This window comes from Pecten maximus, chromosome 17 (genome assembly GCF_902652985.1).
Source record: "Pecten maximus chromosome 17, xPecMax1.1, whole genome shotgun sequence".
Classification (NCBI taxonomy): Eukaryota; Metazoa; Mollusca; class Bivalvia; order Pectinida; family Pectinidae; genus Pecten; species Pecten maximus.
The window spans coordinates 9,611,481-9,630,985 of NC_047031.1; the positions used below are offsets into that span (position 1 = coordinate 9,611,481).

Here is a 19,505-nt window from a genome sequence, read left to right on the forward strand (position 1 = left end):
CCCGTCTGTGTTGTGTATTGGTGATATCAGATATCCCGTTAATGTTGTGTATTAGTGATGTCAGACATCCCGTTAATGTTGTGTATTTGTGATATCAGGTATCCCGTTAATGTTGTGTATTGGTGATATCAGATATCCCGTTTGTGTTGTGTATTAGTGATATCAGACATCCCGTTTGTGTTGTGTATTAGTGATATCAGACATCCTGTTAATGTTGTGTATTGGTGATATCAGACATCCCGTTAATGTTGTGTATTGGTGATATCAGACATCCCGTTAATGTTGTGTATTGGTGATATCAGATATCCCGTTAATGTTGTGTATAGGTGATATCAGATATCCCGTTAATGTTGTGTATTGGTGATATCAGACATCCCGTTAATGTTGTGTATTGGTGATATCAGACATCCCGTTAATGTTGTGTATTAGTGATATCAGATATCCCGTCTGTGTTGTGTATTAGTGATATCAGACATCCTGTTAATGTTGTGTATTGGTGATATCAGACATCCCGTTAATGTTGTGTATTGGTGATATCAGATATCCCGTTTATGTTTTGTATTAGTGATATCAGACATCCCGTTTGTGTTGTGTATTAGTGATATCAGACATCCCGTTAATGTTGTGTATTGGTGAAATATGACATCCTGTTAATGTTGTGTATTGGTGATATCAGATATCCCGTTTGTGTTGTGTATTGGTGATATCAGATATCCCGTTAATGTTGTGTATTAGTGATATCAGACATCCCGTTAATGTTGTGTATTGGTGATATCAGATATCCCGTCTGTGTTGTGTATTAGTGATATCAGACATCCCGTTAATGTTGTGTATTAGTGATATCAGATATCCCGTTTGTGTTGTGTATTGGTGATATCAGATATCCCGTCTGTGTTGTGTATTAGTGATATCAGATATCCCGTTAATGTTGTGTATTAGTGATATCAGGCATCCCGTCTGTGTTGTGTATTAGTGATATCAGACATCTCGTTAATGTTGTGTATAGGTGATATCAGACATCCCGTTAATGTTGTGTATTAGTGACATCAGATATCCCGTCTGTGTTGTGTATTGGTGATATTAGACATCCCGTTAATGTTGTGTATTTGTGATATCAGATATCCCGTCTGTGTTGTGTATTAGTGATATCAGACATCCCGTTTGTGTTGTGTATTAGTGATATCAGACATCCCGTTTGTGTTGTGTATTAGTGATATCAGACATCCCGTTTATGCTGAGTTGGGGGACATGTTTTAAAGCTTTATAAAGCAAGATCGTTTACTGTCTCGGCTTTGTTAACACTCAAATATGATACTTTAACACCAGATATCACTGGTAGATGTGACAGGCAATATTGACAGCTTCACGCCAGGTTCTTACGGCTCACCATACACATTTAACAGGAATCCAGTGTGGCTTTTAGCTTCCTGAATTGGAAGTCTTCGATTTGGCTTCCAGGGATCTAGTGTAGCACATACAGAAGATACAGCCCCGTAGAAATGTAAGTATTGCCATGGTTAAAAGCACGTATAACGTTTACAACACAAATATTATCTGGTTGCTCACCACAAAAATAGTTTCTTGTTCTTAGAATTTTGACATTTAATGAAAACCGAAATTATACAAATAAACCAGATTTTACCTTATGACGATATGAAACCTCAAAGACACATTTTATATTTTCATCATGATAATCTGTAGCATGATTTTGTAGTCCTCTCAAGATCAAATATTTCCAATTACAACGTATATTATTTTGTCAATGCTTTATATATGTAAATCGAAAGTAATCGAAAGTAACTTTGATTCGAAACAGTTTTTTCCCAATTTTTGTTGCATTGCATCACAACTACAGGTTCGTGTAATAGTAAATGTTAAATGACGTTTGTGTGACAATTATTGACTATGTCACCCTCATCAGAATAATTGAGGATTTGACACTGGCCGATAAATAAAACTACCCTATCAATACAACTTCCCTATAAACAAAGTGGAATTACCGGGCATAGCTAACTCGTCTGAATATGGCGTAGCAAGATAATTATTTTAAAAGGGTTCTTTGATGTAGATATACAATATCAAGTACATGTCCAGTTTACTGCAAACAAACATGGTGGTAGGACTCTACTCCAGGCTGGATACCGGTACATGGTGAAGAACAACTACAGAGATTCAGATTCAGATTCTTTTATTTCATTGTGTTACAAGACACATTGGAGATTAGACACATACATATACAATAATACAATGGTACATATAGTGATGGACAATCATGTCATTATATCAATCAACAATATATATATCTTTATACAGAAGAACACATTACATGGTATATCATTAAATGATAGCACAATGCATTACAGTTACTTAAATGATTTCATTCATTTTAAATGATAATCACAGTGTTTATGCACTGATATTTTAACATTCATTACATTGACCACAAAATTTTCAGGATTTTTAAAAGAAATTCTTCATACAAATCCTCGATGTAAGCCCCAGGATAAAATCTATATGAACGCTGACATATTTATTACGTATAGATAATATTCATAATCATTTATCATAAATGCATAATAAAGTAATACAGTATAAAATATGTTTCATTGATAATACAAGCATGATATACTAGTACTATAGATACGGTAAATAGTGCCAATCCCTACCTTAATTATATACATGTACATGTACGATTTTACATATTAGCTTTATAAGGACCACTGATTTGTAGACAGGAAGTACACTGATATATACTTTTTATCATATAATTATACAATCTCAACCATTCGAGACACTACCTACTGGAGATGCTGTGATAGACTGCCCTGCAACCATCAATACTACCAACGATATTCCTGTACAATTCGGTCATCAACACAACCACCCACCCAACCATTTCCAGGGGGAAGTTCAGACGATAATGAACAGCATCAAGAAGAGGTGTATGAAGGAACTCGAACCCATACCCGCCATCTACGACGAAGAAGTATCCAAACTACAGTCACAGCACTGGGCAGCTGACAGACCACTGCTTGAGCAGATTCCCACCTACGCAACCTGTAAGACAACCCTTTACCACTTCAGAAGCAAACTACTACCAAAGCTACCGACATCCTTGGCAGACATCATTTTGGAAGATGAATGGACTCGAACCAATATCCACCCGACTTCAGCTTGCTGCCGGAGGACTGCCAATGCCCAAGAGACGCAGATACCGACAACTAAACAACCGTTTGACCTAACTGAAAACCCTTCTACGCAACGGCGACATCGACTACATCAACTATGGCGACCGAGCAACATATTTATTACATATGGAGTGAAATAAAACATACAACATATATGTAGTTACGTATAGTTATGTTAACAATGTATCATCCTTGCTATAAATTCATCTTTTGTATGTGGTGCTTATTATAATGTATTTTGAAGATAATATAGTGCTTATTAGTTATCCATTGTACAAGTATATCATATCACCAGTAAAAAGTACACATATGTGTGTAATATAAATGCATTAATTTCAACTTTTTAAAGTTTAGAATATGTTTGAAATATAAATTCACATATATATACATTGTATATGATTTTGTCAATGAAATAATATGTAATTTCACATCTCAAATTATAACATTCAATTGACATTTTTGTAGTTCTGTCACCTATCTACCTGTATTTACCTGGATTTTTCAATAAATGAATGAGAGAGATAATAACCTTCTGTGTTTACTTAATAATTAGCCCCCTGTGTAAACAAATCCTGTTTCTCCCAAAAATTTTACCTAGATTTTCAGTTTTGGGAGAAACGGGATTAAACCATACAGTTATGCAGTTACAGATATAATATACAGCTAACTTTTATATCGTACATCTTGCCCATTATTGTAAAAGTTACTTGCACGACCTGGTTTATACTGAAATGTAGAACTGTGTAGTTTATTTCCAGTACAATTCTGGTCGGACTAATTTTACATTCAGAAATGTAGAATTATGATGTTTATTTCCAGTACAATTCTCGTCGGACTAATTTCACACTCAGAAATGTAGAATTATGATGTTTATTTCCAGTATAAACCATGTCTGTGGGATTGCGTGTTGTCCGTGGTCCAGACTGGAGCCATGGAAATGCCGATCATGGTGAAGGTCACATGGGAACCGTCATCAAGGACGATACAGATAACTATGACGTGATTTGGGACAAAGGCGGGAAAAGTAACTGTCGGACGGGCAAAGACGGCAAATATGACTTGAGGATTTTGGATAATGCCCCTATTGGTAAGCAATGTGTGTTATTAGGATGGCTACTGTATTGGAGGCCACAGTGCCCGAGTGGTTAAGGTGTCCCGACACTTTATCACTAGCCCTCCACCTCTGGGCTGCGAGTTCGTAACCTACGTGGGGCAGTTGCCAGGTACTGACCGTAGGCCGGTGGTTTTCCTCCGGATACTCCGGTTTTCCTCCACCTCCAAATCCTGGCACGTCCTTAAATGACCCTGGCTGTTAATAGGACGTTAAACAATATAAACCAAACAATACCATAATAGAGGATCTTACATGAACGGCTTTGTTATATGGAAATTATTAAACTACATGTAGTACAACAAATTCATATTACATAATCACGAGTGTAAGATTCTGTTTATCATTCAACTGATATTTATGCTTATTAGACAAAAAACTTTCAAACAAATTTTACACACAACACAGGCGCTTGTTTTTCTCTGCAGGGGGTATATTTCTGCATCAGATATCGAATTGTGACAATTTATTGTACGATATTTATGTCATACATGATGCCGCTACAATATGGCAAAACTGACGAGTTATGTAGAAAGTAAAAGTTTCAATCTTTGATATGTAGACGTAACACGGTATATAGCCATTCTCGATACTCCAGGAATTACGTCCATGTCCGCTCTCTGTACCAATGCAAGGAAGTATTAATATCCATGATGGACTTTTACCTCTAATACATGTAATGTACTTTTACCTGTACATACCTATGATGTAATTTTACCTGTAATACATATGATGTACTTTTACCTGTAATACATATAATGTACTTTTACCTGTACATACACATGATGGACTTTTACCTGTAAATATACATGATTTACTTTTAACTGTAATACATATGATGTAATTTTACCTGTACATACCTGTACATACCTGTACATACCTGAGATGTACTTTTACCTGAACTTACCTACGATGTACTTTTTTCTACCTACAGATAATGGTAATCCTCATTACGGAATGTAGCTTTAAATTTTCTACCGCACGTGTCCTCTTTTGTTTATTTCTCTTTCTTTCCTTCTTTTTCGTTTTTATGGCGTTACCGTCCAGATCAGAACATTGTGTTTTGATATTAAAGTCAGCATGACTTGCAAATTATTTAAAAGTATCAGATTGTCCCCTTGTATTGACCTCCGTACATTTCCTCGCTACGACGAAGTATTCTAGCTTTTCTGGTGTGCGGATAGGATTGCGTTGTCATCATACATTAAAGGGAAATTATTAATTAATTTGGTTTCAATTATTGACGACAATCATTTATATAAAATATTTCACAGACATTAACATGTATTTTCCCTGAGAGAGACTGATTGTATCGGTGAAATTCATAAGAAAACAAAACCCACAAACACGTGAGTTAGTTTACTGCGCTGTATAGAAATACCCGGATATGGGTAGAGAGTAGAGGGTGGGTGGGCGGGGTCTCCTGAGCAGTTCGCCGTATGTTCAATCAGCGCTAAATGGGCGTAACCCATGACATTTAGCCGGGGTGATTCGGAAAAGGAGTTTCTAAAATAACCTGCTCAATTTCAGGGGTAAAACATACTGGTGTGAATTGCTCGAATTGCAAAAAAGTCATCCAAGGCATGCGCTGGCGGTGTACACAGTGCCCGGATATTGACCTCTGTAGCCAGTGCTACTTTACCTCCCAACACAACTTGGACCATGTCTTCCAACGTATGGATAAGTCCGGAGGCACGTGGTATGTAGCCATTAACAGTGGTTAAAATATGATTAATTTCGCAAATGTTTATAAATAAATAATGGATTTTAACGGTTTTCCTTATTTTTTTCCTTATGATTAATTTCAAAAGTTAAAAGAAAAAATATAAAGAAAATGTGTTATTTTTTTCTATATTTTACAGTGTAATTAATGATTTCGACATTGCCCTGTAATAACACAGACTGGGTTTCCGCGTGTCATTTGCCGAAAAGAGAATCTCATTTCAATTTAAAGTTCGTATATGTTACACACACAAGGATAGGCCAAAGTACTCATAGACTGTAAACGATTCCTAGGTCCCTGTTATTATCATATCCCTGTTATTATCAGATCCCTGTTATTATCATATCCCTGTTATTATCAGATCCCTGTTATTATCATATCCCTGTTATTATCAGATCCCTGTTATTATCAGATCCTTGTTATTATCAGATCCCTGTTATTATCAGATCCCTGTTATTATCATATCCCTGTTATTATTAGATCCCTGTTATTATCATATCCCTGTTATTATCAGATCCTTGTTATTATCAGATCCTGTTATTATCATATCCCTGTTATTATCATATCCCTGTTATTATCAGATCCCTGTTATTATCAGATCCCTGTTATTATCAGATCCTGTTATTATCATATCCCTGTTATTATCATATCCCTGTTATTATCAGATCCCTGTTATTATCAGATCCCTGTTATTATCATATCCCTGTTATTATCAGATCCCTGTTATTATCAGATCCCTGTTATTATCATATCCCTGTTATTATCATATCCCTGTTATTATCATATCCCTGTTATTATCAGATCCCTGTTATTATCAGATCCCTGTTATTATTATCAGATCCTTGTTATTATCAGATCCTTGTTATTATCAGATCCTTGTTATTATCAGATCCCTGTTATTATCAGATCCCTGTTATTATTATCAGATCCTTGTTATTATCAGATCCTTGTTATTATCAGATCCTTGTTATTATCAGATCCTTGTTATTATCATATCCCTGTTATTATCAGATCCTGTTATTATCAGATCCCTGTTATCATCAGATCCCTGTTATTATTATCAGATCCCTGTTATTATCAGATCCTTGTTATTATCAGATCCTTGTTATTATCATATCCCTGTTATTATCAGATCCCTGTTATTATCAGATCCCTGTTATTATCAGATCCCTGTTATTATCAGGTCCCTGTTATTATCAGATCTTTGTTGTTATCAGATCCCTGTTATCATCAGATCCCTGTTATTATCAGATCCCTGTTATTATCAGATCCCTGTTATTATCAGATCCCTGTTATTATCAGATCCCTGTTATTATCATATCCCTGTTATTATCAGATCCCTGTTATTATCAGATCCCTGTTATTATCATATCCCTGTTATTATCAGATCCCTGTTATTATCAGATCCCTGTTATTATCAGATCCTGTTATTATCAGATCCCTGTTATTATCAGATCCCTGTTATTATCAGATCCCTGTTATTATTAGATCCCTGTTATTATCAGGTCCTTGTTATTATCAGATCCCTGTTATTATCAGATCCCTGTTATTATCATATCCCTGTTATTATTAGATTCCCGTTATTATCATATCCCTGTTATTATCATATCCCTGTTATTATCATATCCCTGTTATTATCATATCCCTGTTATTATTAGATTCCCGTTATTATCATATCCTGTTATTATCATATCCCTGTTATTATCAGATCCCTGTTATTATCAGATCCCTGTTATTATCATATCCCTGTTATTATCAGGTCCCTGTTATTATCAGATCCTTGTTGTTATCAGATCCTTGTTATTATCAGATCCTTGTTGTTATCAGATTCTTGTTATTATCAGATCCTTGTTATTATCAGATCCTTGTTGTTATCAGATCCTTGTTATTATCAGACCCTGTTATTATCAGATCCTGTTATTATCAGATCCCTGTTATTATCAGATCCTTGTTATTATCAGATCCCTGTTATTATCAGATCCTGTTATTATCAGATCCCTGTTATTATCATATCCCTGTTATTATCAGATCCCTGTTATTATCATATCCTGTTATTATCATATCCCTGTTATTATCAGATCCCTGTTATTATTAGATCCCTGTTATTATCAGATCCCTGTTATTATCAGATCCCTGTTATTATCATATCCTTGTTATTATCAGATCCCTGTTATTATAATATCCCTGTTATTATCAGATCCCTGTTATTATCAGATCCTTGTTATTATCATATCCCTGTTATTATCAGATCCCTGTTATTATAATATCCCTGTTATTATCAGGTCCCTGTTATTATCAGATCTTTGTTGTTATCAGATCCCTGTTATCATCAGATCCCTGTTATTATCAGATCCCTGTTATTATCAGATCCCTGTTATTATCATATCCCTGTTATTATCAGATCCCTGTTATTATCAGATCCCTGTTATTATCATATCCCTGTTATTATCATATCCCTGTTATTATCAGATCCCTGTTATTATCAGATCCCTGTTATTATCATATCCCTGTTATTATCAGATCCCTGTTATTATCAGATCCCTGTTATTATCAGATCCCTGTTATTATCAGATCCCTGTTATTATCATATCCCTGTTATTATCATATCCCTGTTATTATCAGATCCCTGTTATTATCAGATCCCTGTTATTATCATATCCCTGTTATTATCAGATCCCTGTTATTATCAGATCCCTGTTATTATCATATCCTGTTATTATCAGATCCCTGTTATTATCAGATCCCTGTTATTATCAGATCCCTGTTATTATTAGATCCCTGTTATTATCAGGTCCTTGTTATTATCAGATCCCTGTTATTATCAGATCCCTGTTATTATCATATCCCTGTTATTATTAGATTCCCGTTATTATCATATCCTGTTATTATCATATCCCTGTTATTATCATATCCCTGTTATTATCATATCCCTGTTATTATTAGATTCCCGTTATTATCATATCCTGTTATTATCATATCCCTGTTATTATCAGATCCCTGTTATTATCAGATCCCTGTTATTATCAGATCCCTGTTATTATCAGGTCCCTGTTATTATCAGATCCTTGTTGTTATCAGATCCTTGTTATTATCAGATCCTTGTTGTTATCAGATTCTTGTTATTATCAGATCCTTGTTATTATCAGATCCTTGTTGTTATCAGATCCTTGTTATTATCAGACCCTGTTATTATCAGATCCTGTTATTATCAGATCCCTGTTATTATCAGATCCTTGTTATTATCAGATCCCTGTTATTATCAGATCCTGTTATTATCAGATCCCTGTTATTATTATCAGATCCCTGTTATTATCAGATCCCTGTTATTATCATATCCTGTTATTATCATATCCCTGTTATTATCAGATCCCTGTTATTATTAGATCCCTGTTATTATCAGATCCTTGTTATTATCATATCCCTGTTATTATCAGATCCCTGTTATTATAATATCCCTGTTATTATCAGATCCCTGTTATTATCATATCCCTGTTATTATCAGATCCCTGTTATTATCATATCCCTGTTATTATCATATCCCTGTTATTATCAGATCCCTGTTATTATCAGATCCCTGTTATTATCATATCCCTGTTATTATCAGATCCCTGTTATTATCATATCCCTGTTATTATCAGGTCCCTGTGCATCTCCTTACAGGCAGCCATCTTGGATTTTGATGATTTGAGATTTTTATCTCTATTTCGCAGACTGTTCTGCTCGCGACATATTCCTCATGCTAACCTGTCTACTCCGACGCCCTGTGTCTCACGACATACCTTACACTAACCTGTCTATTCCGACACCATGTGACTCACGATATACCTTACACTTACCTGTCTTCTCCGACACCCTGTGACTGTGACGATATATCCTTCATATTAACCTGTCTACTCGTACTTCTCTTTACTTAAGAGTTTGATTAAATAGGTTATGAATCATTCCACAACAGATACAGGTAGTATATATTCATCTGCAGGGTGACTGTAACGAAAAGGTCTGCGGAAACCAAGATCCGGGCCATGGGGATCTTCCCCGGAGCCAAGGTCCAGAGGGGTGCTCACTGGGAGTTCGGGGACCAGGATGGTAAGCTTTCCATTTACTCAGCCTCTTTTTCACCAAACACGCCTCTTTTTCACCAAACACCCTGTTGGAATATTCGATATATAGAGGTTAAACAAGAGTGATTGTTGGATATGGAATTTATTTCCCATGAAGTTATTTTTTAAAATTTACAAAAGACACGAGCTTTAGCGAGTGTCTTTTGCAACTTTTAAAAAACAACTTACAAGTGTGAAATAAATTCCATATTTAACAATCACGAGTCGTGTGACCTGTTTCTACCACAATGATATCGGCTTGAATCAAAGGGAATCGTGGCCAAGTATAATTTCGCGTATGCAAATAAATTGTACCGGTGACGTCCGGGACCCGGTGATGTGACGTCATTCGATTATCGATGACGTCAATAACAATTGCAGCTTGGGTCAAAGTTCGAATTCTTGACCAATCAAAAGACCGGAAGGTCATATACCATTAGTGGTATATAGCATATATTTATCCAACAGTCGGCACATTTATACAATAGCTTGAGAGTGGAATAACACAGCGTATTGTGGTAGAAATAGAGGTTACACAACGAGTGGTTGTTGGATATGGAATTTATTTCACACGAGTAAGTTATTTTTTAAAAGTTACAAAAGACACGAGCTTTAGCGAGTGTTTTTTGCAACTTTTAAAAAATAACTTACTCGTGTGAAATAAATTCCATATCCAACAATTTCGAGTCGTGTGACCTGTTTCTACCACAATAATATCGGCTTGAATCAAAGGGAAACGTGGCCAAGTATAATTTCGCGTATGCAAATAAAGTGTACCGGTGACGTCCGGGACCCGGTGATGTGACGTCATTAGATTATTGATGACGTCAATAACAATTGCAGCTTGGGTCAAAGTTTACCGTGTTAGCCAATCAAAATGCGTACAGAGTTTATACCACGTGTGGTATAAACAGATTGTTAATCAACAGCTGTAATGATTAACTGATGGTCTGAGAGTTGAATAACACAGGGTATTGTGGTAGAAAATAGCTATCACAAAAGACAAGTATAAGTGGTGATGCCCGAGTCATTTAGAGTAAATATTCTGAAATTAATAAACGCAATTATGTATCCCTTGTAGATCGATACATCGCTTCACCTGCTTTTTGTGTATTACGTACATATGTCTGTATGTAGGAGGTGTGTATTACTTACATATGTCTGTATGTAGGAGGTGTATATTACGTACATATGTCTGTATGTAGGAGGTGTGTATTACGTACATATGTCTTTATGTAGGAGGTGTGTATTACATGTACGTACATATGTCTGTATGTAGGAGGTGTGTATTACATGTACGTACATATGTCTGTATGTAGGAGGTGTGTATCACATGTACGTACATATGTCTGTATGTAGGAGGTGTGTATTACATGTACGTACATATGTCTGTATGTAGGAGGTGTGTATTACGTACATATGTCTGTATGTAGGAGGTGTGTATTACATGTACGTACATATGTCTGTATGTAGGAGGTGTGTATAACATGTACGTACATGTGTCTGTATGTAGGAGGTGTGTATTACGTACATATGTCTTTATGTAGGAGGTGTGTATTACGTACATATGTCTGTATGTAGGAGGTGTGTATTACATGTACGTACATATGTCTGTATGTAGGAGGTGTGTATCACATGTACGTACATATGTCTGTATGTAGGAGGTGTGTATTACCTGTACGTACATATGTCTGTATGTAGGAGGTGTGTATTACATGTACGTACATATGTCTGTATGTAGGAGGTGTGTATTACGTACATATGTCTGTATGTAGGAGGTGTGTATTACGTACATATGTCTGTATGTAGGAGGTGTGTATTACGTACATATGTCTCTATGTAGGAGGTGTGTATTACATGTACGTACATATGTCTGTATGTAGGAGGTGTGTATTACGTACATATGTCTGTATGAAGGAGGTGTGTATTACGTACATATGTCTGTGTGTAGGAGGTGTATATTACCTGTACATACATATGTCTGTATGTAGGAGGTGTGTATAACGTACATATGTCTGTATGTAGGAGGTGTGTATCACATGTACGTACATATGTCTGTGTGTAGGAGGTGTATATTACGTACATATGTCTGTATGTAGGAGGTGTGTATTACGTACATATGTCTGTGTGTAGGAGGTGTGTATTACGTACATATGTCGGTGTGTAGGAGGTGTGTATTACGTACATATGTCTGTATGTAGGAAGTGTGTATTACGTACATATGTCTGTATGTAGGAGGTGTGTATTACGTACATATGTCTGTATGTAGGAGGTGTGTATTACGTACATATGTCTGTATGTAGGAGGTGTGTATTACATACATATGTCTGTATGTAGGAGGTGTGTATTACGTACATATGTCTGTATGTAGGAGGTGTGTATTACGTACATATGTCTGTATGTAGGAGGTGTGTATTACGTACATATGTCTGTGTGTAGGAGGTGTATATTACCTGTACGTACATATGTCTGTATGTAGGAGGTGTGTATAACGTACATATGTCTGTATGTAGGAGGTGTGTATCACATATACGTACATATGTCTGTGTGTAGGAGGTGTATATTACGTACATATGTCTGTATGTAGGAGGTGTGTATTACGTACATATGTCTGTGTGTAGGAGGTGTGTATTACGTACATATGTCGGTGTGTAGGAGGTGTGTATTACGTACATATGTCTGTATGTAGGAAGTGTGTATTACGTACATATGTCTGTATGTAGGAGGTGTGTATTACGTACATATGTCTGTATGTAGGAGGTGTGTATTACGTACATATGTCTGTATGTAGGAGGTGTGTATTACATACATATGTCTGTATGTAGGAGGTGTGTATTACGTACATATGTCTGTATGTAGGAGGTGTGTATTACGTACATATGTCTGTATGTAGGAGGTGTGTATTACGTACATATGTCTGTATGTAGGAGGTGTATATTACATGTACGTACATATGTCTGTATGTAGGAGGTGTGTATTACGTACATATGTCTGTATGTAGGAGGTGTGTATTACGTACATATGTCTGTATGTAGGAGGTGTGTATTACGTACATATGTCTGTATGTAGGAGGTGTGTATTACGTACATATGTCTGTGTGTAGGAGGTGTGTATTACATATACGTACATATGTCTGTATGTAGGAGGTGTGTATTACGTACATATGTCTGTATGTAGGAGGTGTGTATTACATGTACGTACATATGTCTGTATGTAGGAGGTGTGTATTACGTACATATGTCTGTATGTAGGAGGTGTGTATTACGTACATATGTCTGTATGTAGGAGGTGTGTATTACCTGTACGTACATATGTCTGTGTGTAGGAGGTATAGGAGCCAGAGGAACAGTAGTTGATATCAGACCATACGGTTCGGCGGTGGGCACGAGGAATGCGGTGAAGGTCAAATGGCCAAATAACGAATCGAATGTGTACCGAGTGGGCAGTCAGGGAAAAGTGGATGTAAAATGTGTGGAGGACGCGCAGGGCTTCTACTACTATCGGGGACACCTGCCAGTGGCCGGTAAGTACTTCTAATACTAAAGGGAACACCTGTCAGTCGCCGGTAAGTACTTCTAATACTAAAGGGAACACCTGTCAGTCGCCGGTAAGTACTTCTAATACTAAAGGGAACACCTGTCAGTCGCCGGTAAGTACTTCTAATACTAAAGGGAACACCTGTCAGTCGCCGGTAAGTACTTCTAATACTAAAGGGAACACCTGTCAGTCGCCGGTAAGTACTTCTAATACTACAGGGAACACCTGCCAGTCGCCGGTAAGTACTTCTAATACTAAAGGGAACACCTGTCAGTCGACGGTAAGTACTTCTAATACTAAAGGGAACACCTGTCAGTCGCCGGTAAGTACTTCTAATACTAAAGGGAACACCTGTCAGTCGCCGGTAAGTACTTCTAATACTACAGGGAACACCTGTCAGTCGCCGGTAAGTACTTCTAATACTAAAGGGAACACCTGTCAGTCGCCGGTAAGTACTTCTAATACTAAAGGGAACACCTGTCAGTCGCCGGTAAGTACTTCTAATACTAAAGGGAACACCTGTCAGTCGCCGGTAAGTACTTCTAATACTAAAGGGAACACCTGTCAGTCACCGGTAAGTACTTCTAATACTAAAGGGAACACCTGTCAGTCGACGGTAAGTACTTCTAATACTAAAGGGAACACCTGTCAGTCGCCGGTAAGTACTTCTAATACTAAAGGGAACACCTGTCAGTCGACGGTAAGTACTTCTAATACTACAGGGAACACATGTCAGTCGCCGGTAAGTACTTCTAATACTAAAGGGAACACCTGTCAGTCGCCGGTAAGTACTTCTAATACTAAAGGGAACACCTGTCAGTCGCCGGTAAGTACTTCTAATACTACAGGGAACACCTGTCAGTCGCCGGTAAGTACTTCTAATACTAAAGGGAACACCTGTCAGTCGACGGTAAGTACTTCTAATACTAAAGGGAACACCTGTCAGTCGCCGGTAAGTACTTCTAATACTAAAGGGAACACCTGTCAGTCGACGGTAAGTACTTCTAATACTAAAGGGAACACCTGTCAGTCGACGGTAAGTACTTCTAATACTACAGGGAACACCTGTCAGTCGCCGGTAAGTACTTCTAATACTAAAGGGAACACCTGTCAGTCGACGGTAAGTACTTCTAATACTAAAGGGAACACCTGTCAGTCACCGGTAAGTACTTCTAATACTAAAGGGAACACCTGCCAGTCGCCGGTAAGTACTTCTAATACTAAAGGGAACACCTGTCAGTCGACGGTAAGTACTTCTAATACTAAAGGGAACACCTGTCAGTCGCCGGTAAGTACTTCTAATACTAAAGGGAACACCTGCCAGTCACCGGTAAGTACTTCTAATACTACAGGGAACACCTGTCAGTCGCCGGTAAGTACTTCTAATACTAAAGGGAACACCTGTCAGTCGCCGGTAAGTACTTCTAATACTAAAGGGAACACCTGCCAGTCGCCGGTAAGTACTTCTAATACTAAAGGGAACACCTGTCAGTCGCCGGTAAGTACTTCTAATACTAGAGGGAACACCTGTCAGTCGGCGGTAAGTACTTCTAATACTAAAGGGAACACCTGTCAGTCGCCGGTAAGTACTTCTAATACTAAAGGGAACACCTGTCAGTCGACGGTAAGTACTTCTAATACTAAAGGGAACACCTGTCAGTCGCCGGAAAGTACTTCTAATACTAAAGGGAACACCTGTCAGTCGCCGGTAAGTACTTCTAATACTAAAGGGAACACCTGTCAGTCGACGGTAAGTACTTCTAATACTAAAGGGAACACCTGCCAGTCGCCGGAAAGTACTTCTTATACTAAAGGGAACACCTGCCAGTCGACGCTAAGTACTTCTAATACTACAAGTAACACATGCCAGTCGACGGTAAGTACTTCTGATTCTACAGGGAACACCTGTCAGTCGCCGGTAAGTACTTCTGATACTACAGGGAACACCTGTCAGTCGCCGGTAAGTACTTCTGATACTACAGGGAACACATGTCAGTCGCCGGTAAGTACTTCTAATACTAAAGGGAACACCTGTCAGTCGCCGGTAAGTACTTCTAATACTAAAGGGAACACCTGTCAGTCGCCGGTAAGTACTTCTAATACTACAGGGAACACCTGTCAGTCGCCGGTAAGTACTTCTAATACTAAAGGGAACACCTGTCAGTCGACGGTAAGTACTTCTAATACTACAGGGAACACCTGTCAGTCGCCGGTAAGTACTTCTAATACTACAGGGAACACCTGTCAGTCGACGGTAAGTACTTCTAATACTAAAGGGAACACCTGTCAGTCACCGGTAAGTACTTCTAATACTAAAGGGAACACCTGCCAGTCGCCGGTAAGTACTTCTAATACTAAAGGGAACACCTGTCAGTCGACGGTAAGTACTTCTAATACTAAAGGGAACACCTGCCAGTCGCCGGTAAGTACTTCTAATACTAAAGGGAACACCTGCCAGTCACCGGTAAGTACTTCTAATACTACAGGGAACACCTGTCAGTCGCCGGTAAGTACTTCTAATACTAGAAGGGAACACCTGTCAGTCGACGGTAAGTACTTCTAATACTAAAGGGAACACCTGTCAGTCGCCGGTAAGTACTTCTAATACTAAAGGGAACACCTGCCAGTCGGCGGTAAGTACTTCTAATACTAAAGGGAACACCTGTCAGTCGCCGGTAAGTACTTCTAATACTAGAGGGAACACCTGTCAGTCGGCGGTAAGTACTTCTAATACTAAAGGGAACACCTGTCAGTCGCCGGTAAGTACTTCTAATACTAAAGGGAACACCTGCCAGTCGCCGGTAAGTACTTCTAATACTAAAGGGAACACCTGTCAGTCGCCGGTAAGTACTTCTAATACTAGAGGGAACACCTGTCAGTCACCGGTAAGTACTTCTAATACTAGAGGGAACACCTGTCAGTCGACGGTAAGTACTTCTAATACTAAAGGGAACACCTGTCAGTCGCCGGTAAGTACTTCTAATACTAAAGGGAACACCTGTCAGTCACCGGTAAGTACTTCTAATACTAAAGGGAACACCTGTCAGTCGCCGGTAAGTACTTCTAATACTAAAGGGAACACCTGTCAGTCGCCGGTAAGTACTTCTAATACTAAAGGGAACACCTGTCAGTCGCCGGTAAGTACTTCTAATACTAAAGGGAACACCTGTCAGTCGACGGTAAGTACTTCTAATACTAAAGGGAACACCTGTCAGTCGCCGGTAAGTACTTCTAATACTAAAGGGAACACCTGCCAGTCACCGGTAAGTACTTCTAATACTAAAGGGAACACCTGTCAGTCGCCGGTAAGTACTTCTAATACTACAGGGAACACCTGTCAGTCACCGGTAAGTACTTCTAATACTAAAGGGAACACCTGTCAGTCGCCGGTAAGTACTTCTAATACTAAAGGGAACACCTGTCAGTCGCCGGTAAGTACTTCTAATACTACAGGGAACACCTGTCAGTCGACGGTAAGTACTTCTAATACTAAAGGGAACACCTGTCAGTCGCCGGTAAGTACTTCTAATACTACAAGGGAACACCTGTCAGTCGCCGGTAAGTACTTCTAATACTAAAGGGAACACCTGTCAGTCACCGGTAAATACTTCTAATACTAAAGGGAACACCTGTCAGTCGCCGGTAAATACTTCTAATACTAAAGGGAACACCTGTCAGTCGCCGGTAAGTACTTCTAATACTAAAGGGAACACCTGTCAGTCACCGGTAAGTACTTCTAATACTAAAGGGAACACCTGTCAGTCGCCGGTAAGTACTTCTAATACTAAAGGGAACACCTGTCAGTCACCGGTAAGTACTTCTAATACTACAGGGAACACCTGTCAGTCACCGGTAAGTACTTCTAATACTAAAGGGAACACCTGTCAGTCGCCGGTAAGTACTTCTAATACTACAGGGAACACCTGTCAGTCGCCGGTAAGTACTTCTAATACTAAAGGGAACACCTGTCAGTCGCCGGTAAGTACTTCTAATACTAAGGGAACACCTGTCAGTCGCCGGTAAGTACTTCTAATACTAAGGGAACACCTGTCAGTCGCCGGTAAGTACTTCTAATACTAAAGGGAACACCTGTCAGTCGCCGGTAAGTACTTCTAATACTAAAGGGAACACCTGTCAGTCGACGGTAAGTACTTCTAATACTAAAGGGAACACCTGCCAGTCGACGGTAAGTACTTCTAATACTAAAGGGAACACCTGTCAGTCACCGGTAAGTACTTCTAATACTAAAGGATCACCTTGCAGTTGCTGGTCTTTCAACCCCTACAGGGTACACTGGCAAGTCGCCGGTAAAGTGTTTACGTTTGGTTGCGTTTTGAAGCGTTCAAATAACAGTTGAAAGGCGATAGGTAAACGTTAACATGACGTTCAGTTATTCCTCATATAATACGCCGCCATTGTTTATAAAATATGAGATAATCATAATTTCACATATCGCTGGTTGTCTCCCATGTTACATGTCCATATCTTTGTAAAGGGGCGAAAGCGGATACCGGAGCGAAATCTAAAGTGCCAATTAGCCCTCCGCGCAAGACGCCGTCAACATCAAAGTTCAATGTGGGGGACAAAGTCTGCGTCCATCTTCCACCAGAATCGCTGAAGGAGGTACAGAGAGGTCACGGGGGATGGAGCATGCGCATGAGTGAGGTAAATCACGTGGCTGACCAGACAATGAATGCACTGTTTCAAATACTTCGCAAAGGGGAGTGTATTCGTAAGCAGCATGAGAAAGCAATACTGAATCAGTTTCATCAACCTGAATGGCATCTATGTTGTAGTTTAATTAGATTTTTTTTAAATGAATTTATTCCTGGAAGGTCGATTACCTACTTGTAGGCAAGCCATATGACGGGTAGACATATGATTGGTCCATCCTAAAATTGAAAATCTGGCAAAGGAAAGAGTAAACTGATTATAAACTTTTACAAAATAATATTCACACGCATTAGTAGACTGCATTTTAGCCAACCATGATAAGATTGCATGGGTTCATCTAAATCGTCCGTCCGGTGTAACGTTACACCGGGCGTCCGTAACAATTCCGTGTTACCCGAATTTCTTCAAAAAATGCGAATGATATTTCTCAAACTTATCATAAAGGTTTCTGTAGGACCCATGATGTGTCGGTGCAATTTGAAACTGATTGGGAAAATAAAATACCGGTATCCAGTAGGCAGCCATCTTGGATTTTCATATTTGAATTTTGTATCGTTCTTTCTTGAGAAATACTGGAGTGATATTTCTTAAACTTCATATTTTGAATCCCAACTATTCCTAGCTAATGCCTGTTCAATTTCAGACTGGTCATGAATAATTGGCTGACATCATAAGTATCCATGTGATTGTATATTCAGTTTTAGTTCAATTGTACACCGTGACCTCTGACCTTGGTCATTGTAGTGTATCGGGGAGACGATGAGGGTGAAGAGAATAATCGACGATTCGACAGTTGAAGTGGAGCATAACGGGACCACGTGGCAGTTTTACAAGGGAGCATTGTCAAAGGTGAGAATGTACCAAACGAGCTGACATTATTGTTCTCTCTAAATAACAGGGCGTGTGTTTTATAGCTCTTATTTCTCCCATCATTCACGGAGAAGATGTCCCTGTCACCCCCAATGTGATGATTTCTCTGTCTACCCATTGGCTATGGCAAATATCTAGATAACATATAGATTCTCCAGGCAAAACTACATTATACTACATGTACGGTGTCAGAAATTCCTGTAAGACCTTTCCTGCAATCCCGTCACCAGGTAGTACTCTAATAAACGGAAATAATTCCACAAAGCCCCCTTTCTATCTGGGGGCCTCAGGGGTCTCTCTCC

At 38.6% G+C, this 19,505-nt stretch overlaps 1 protein-coding gene across 2 annotated transcripts in view; it reads left to right on the forward strand.

The window, feature by feature from the left end:
* Positions 1-1,408: 1,408 nt before the first annotated feature.
* LOC117315438 (E3 ubiquitin-protein ligase MIB2-like) overlaps positions 1,409-19,505 on the forward strand; it is a 40,068-nt gene continuing 21,971 nt past the window's right edge. For both annotated transcript variants that reach the window (XR_004529700.1, XM_033869625.1), the window contains exons 1-7: positions 1,409-1,501; positions 4,069-4,275; positions 5,830-5,998; positions 10,002-10,108; positions 13,448-13,645; positions 18,155-18,324; positions 19,078-19,182. Coding sequence is in view for 1 of the 2 variants with exons in the window: in XM_033869625.1 (XP_033725516.1) it covers positions 4,077-4,275; positions 5,830-5,998; positions 10,002-10,108; positions 13,448-13,645; positions 18,155-18,324; positions 19,078-19,182 (948 nt within the window). In the remaining variant the exon portion in view is untranslated. The remainder of the gene's footprint in view (positions 1,502-4,068; positions 4,276-5,829; positions 5,999-10,001; positions 10,109-13,447; positions 13,646-18,154; positions 18,325-19,077; positions 19,183-19,505) is intronic.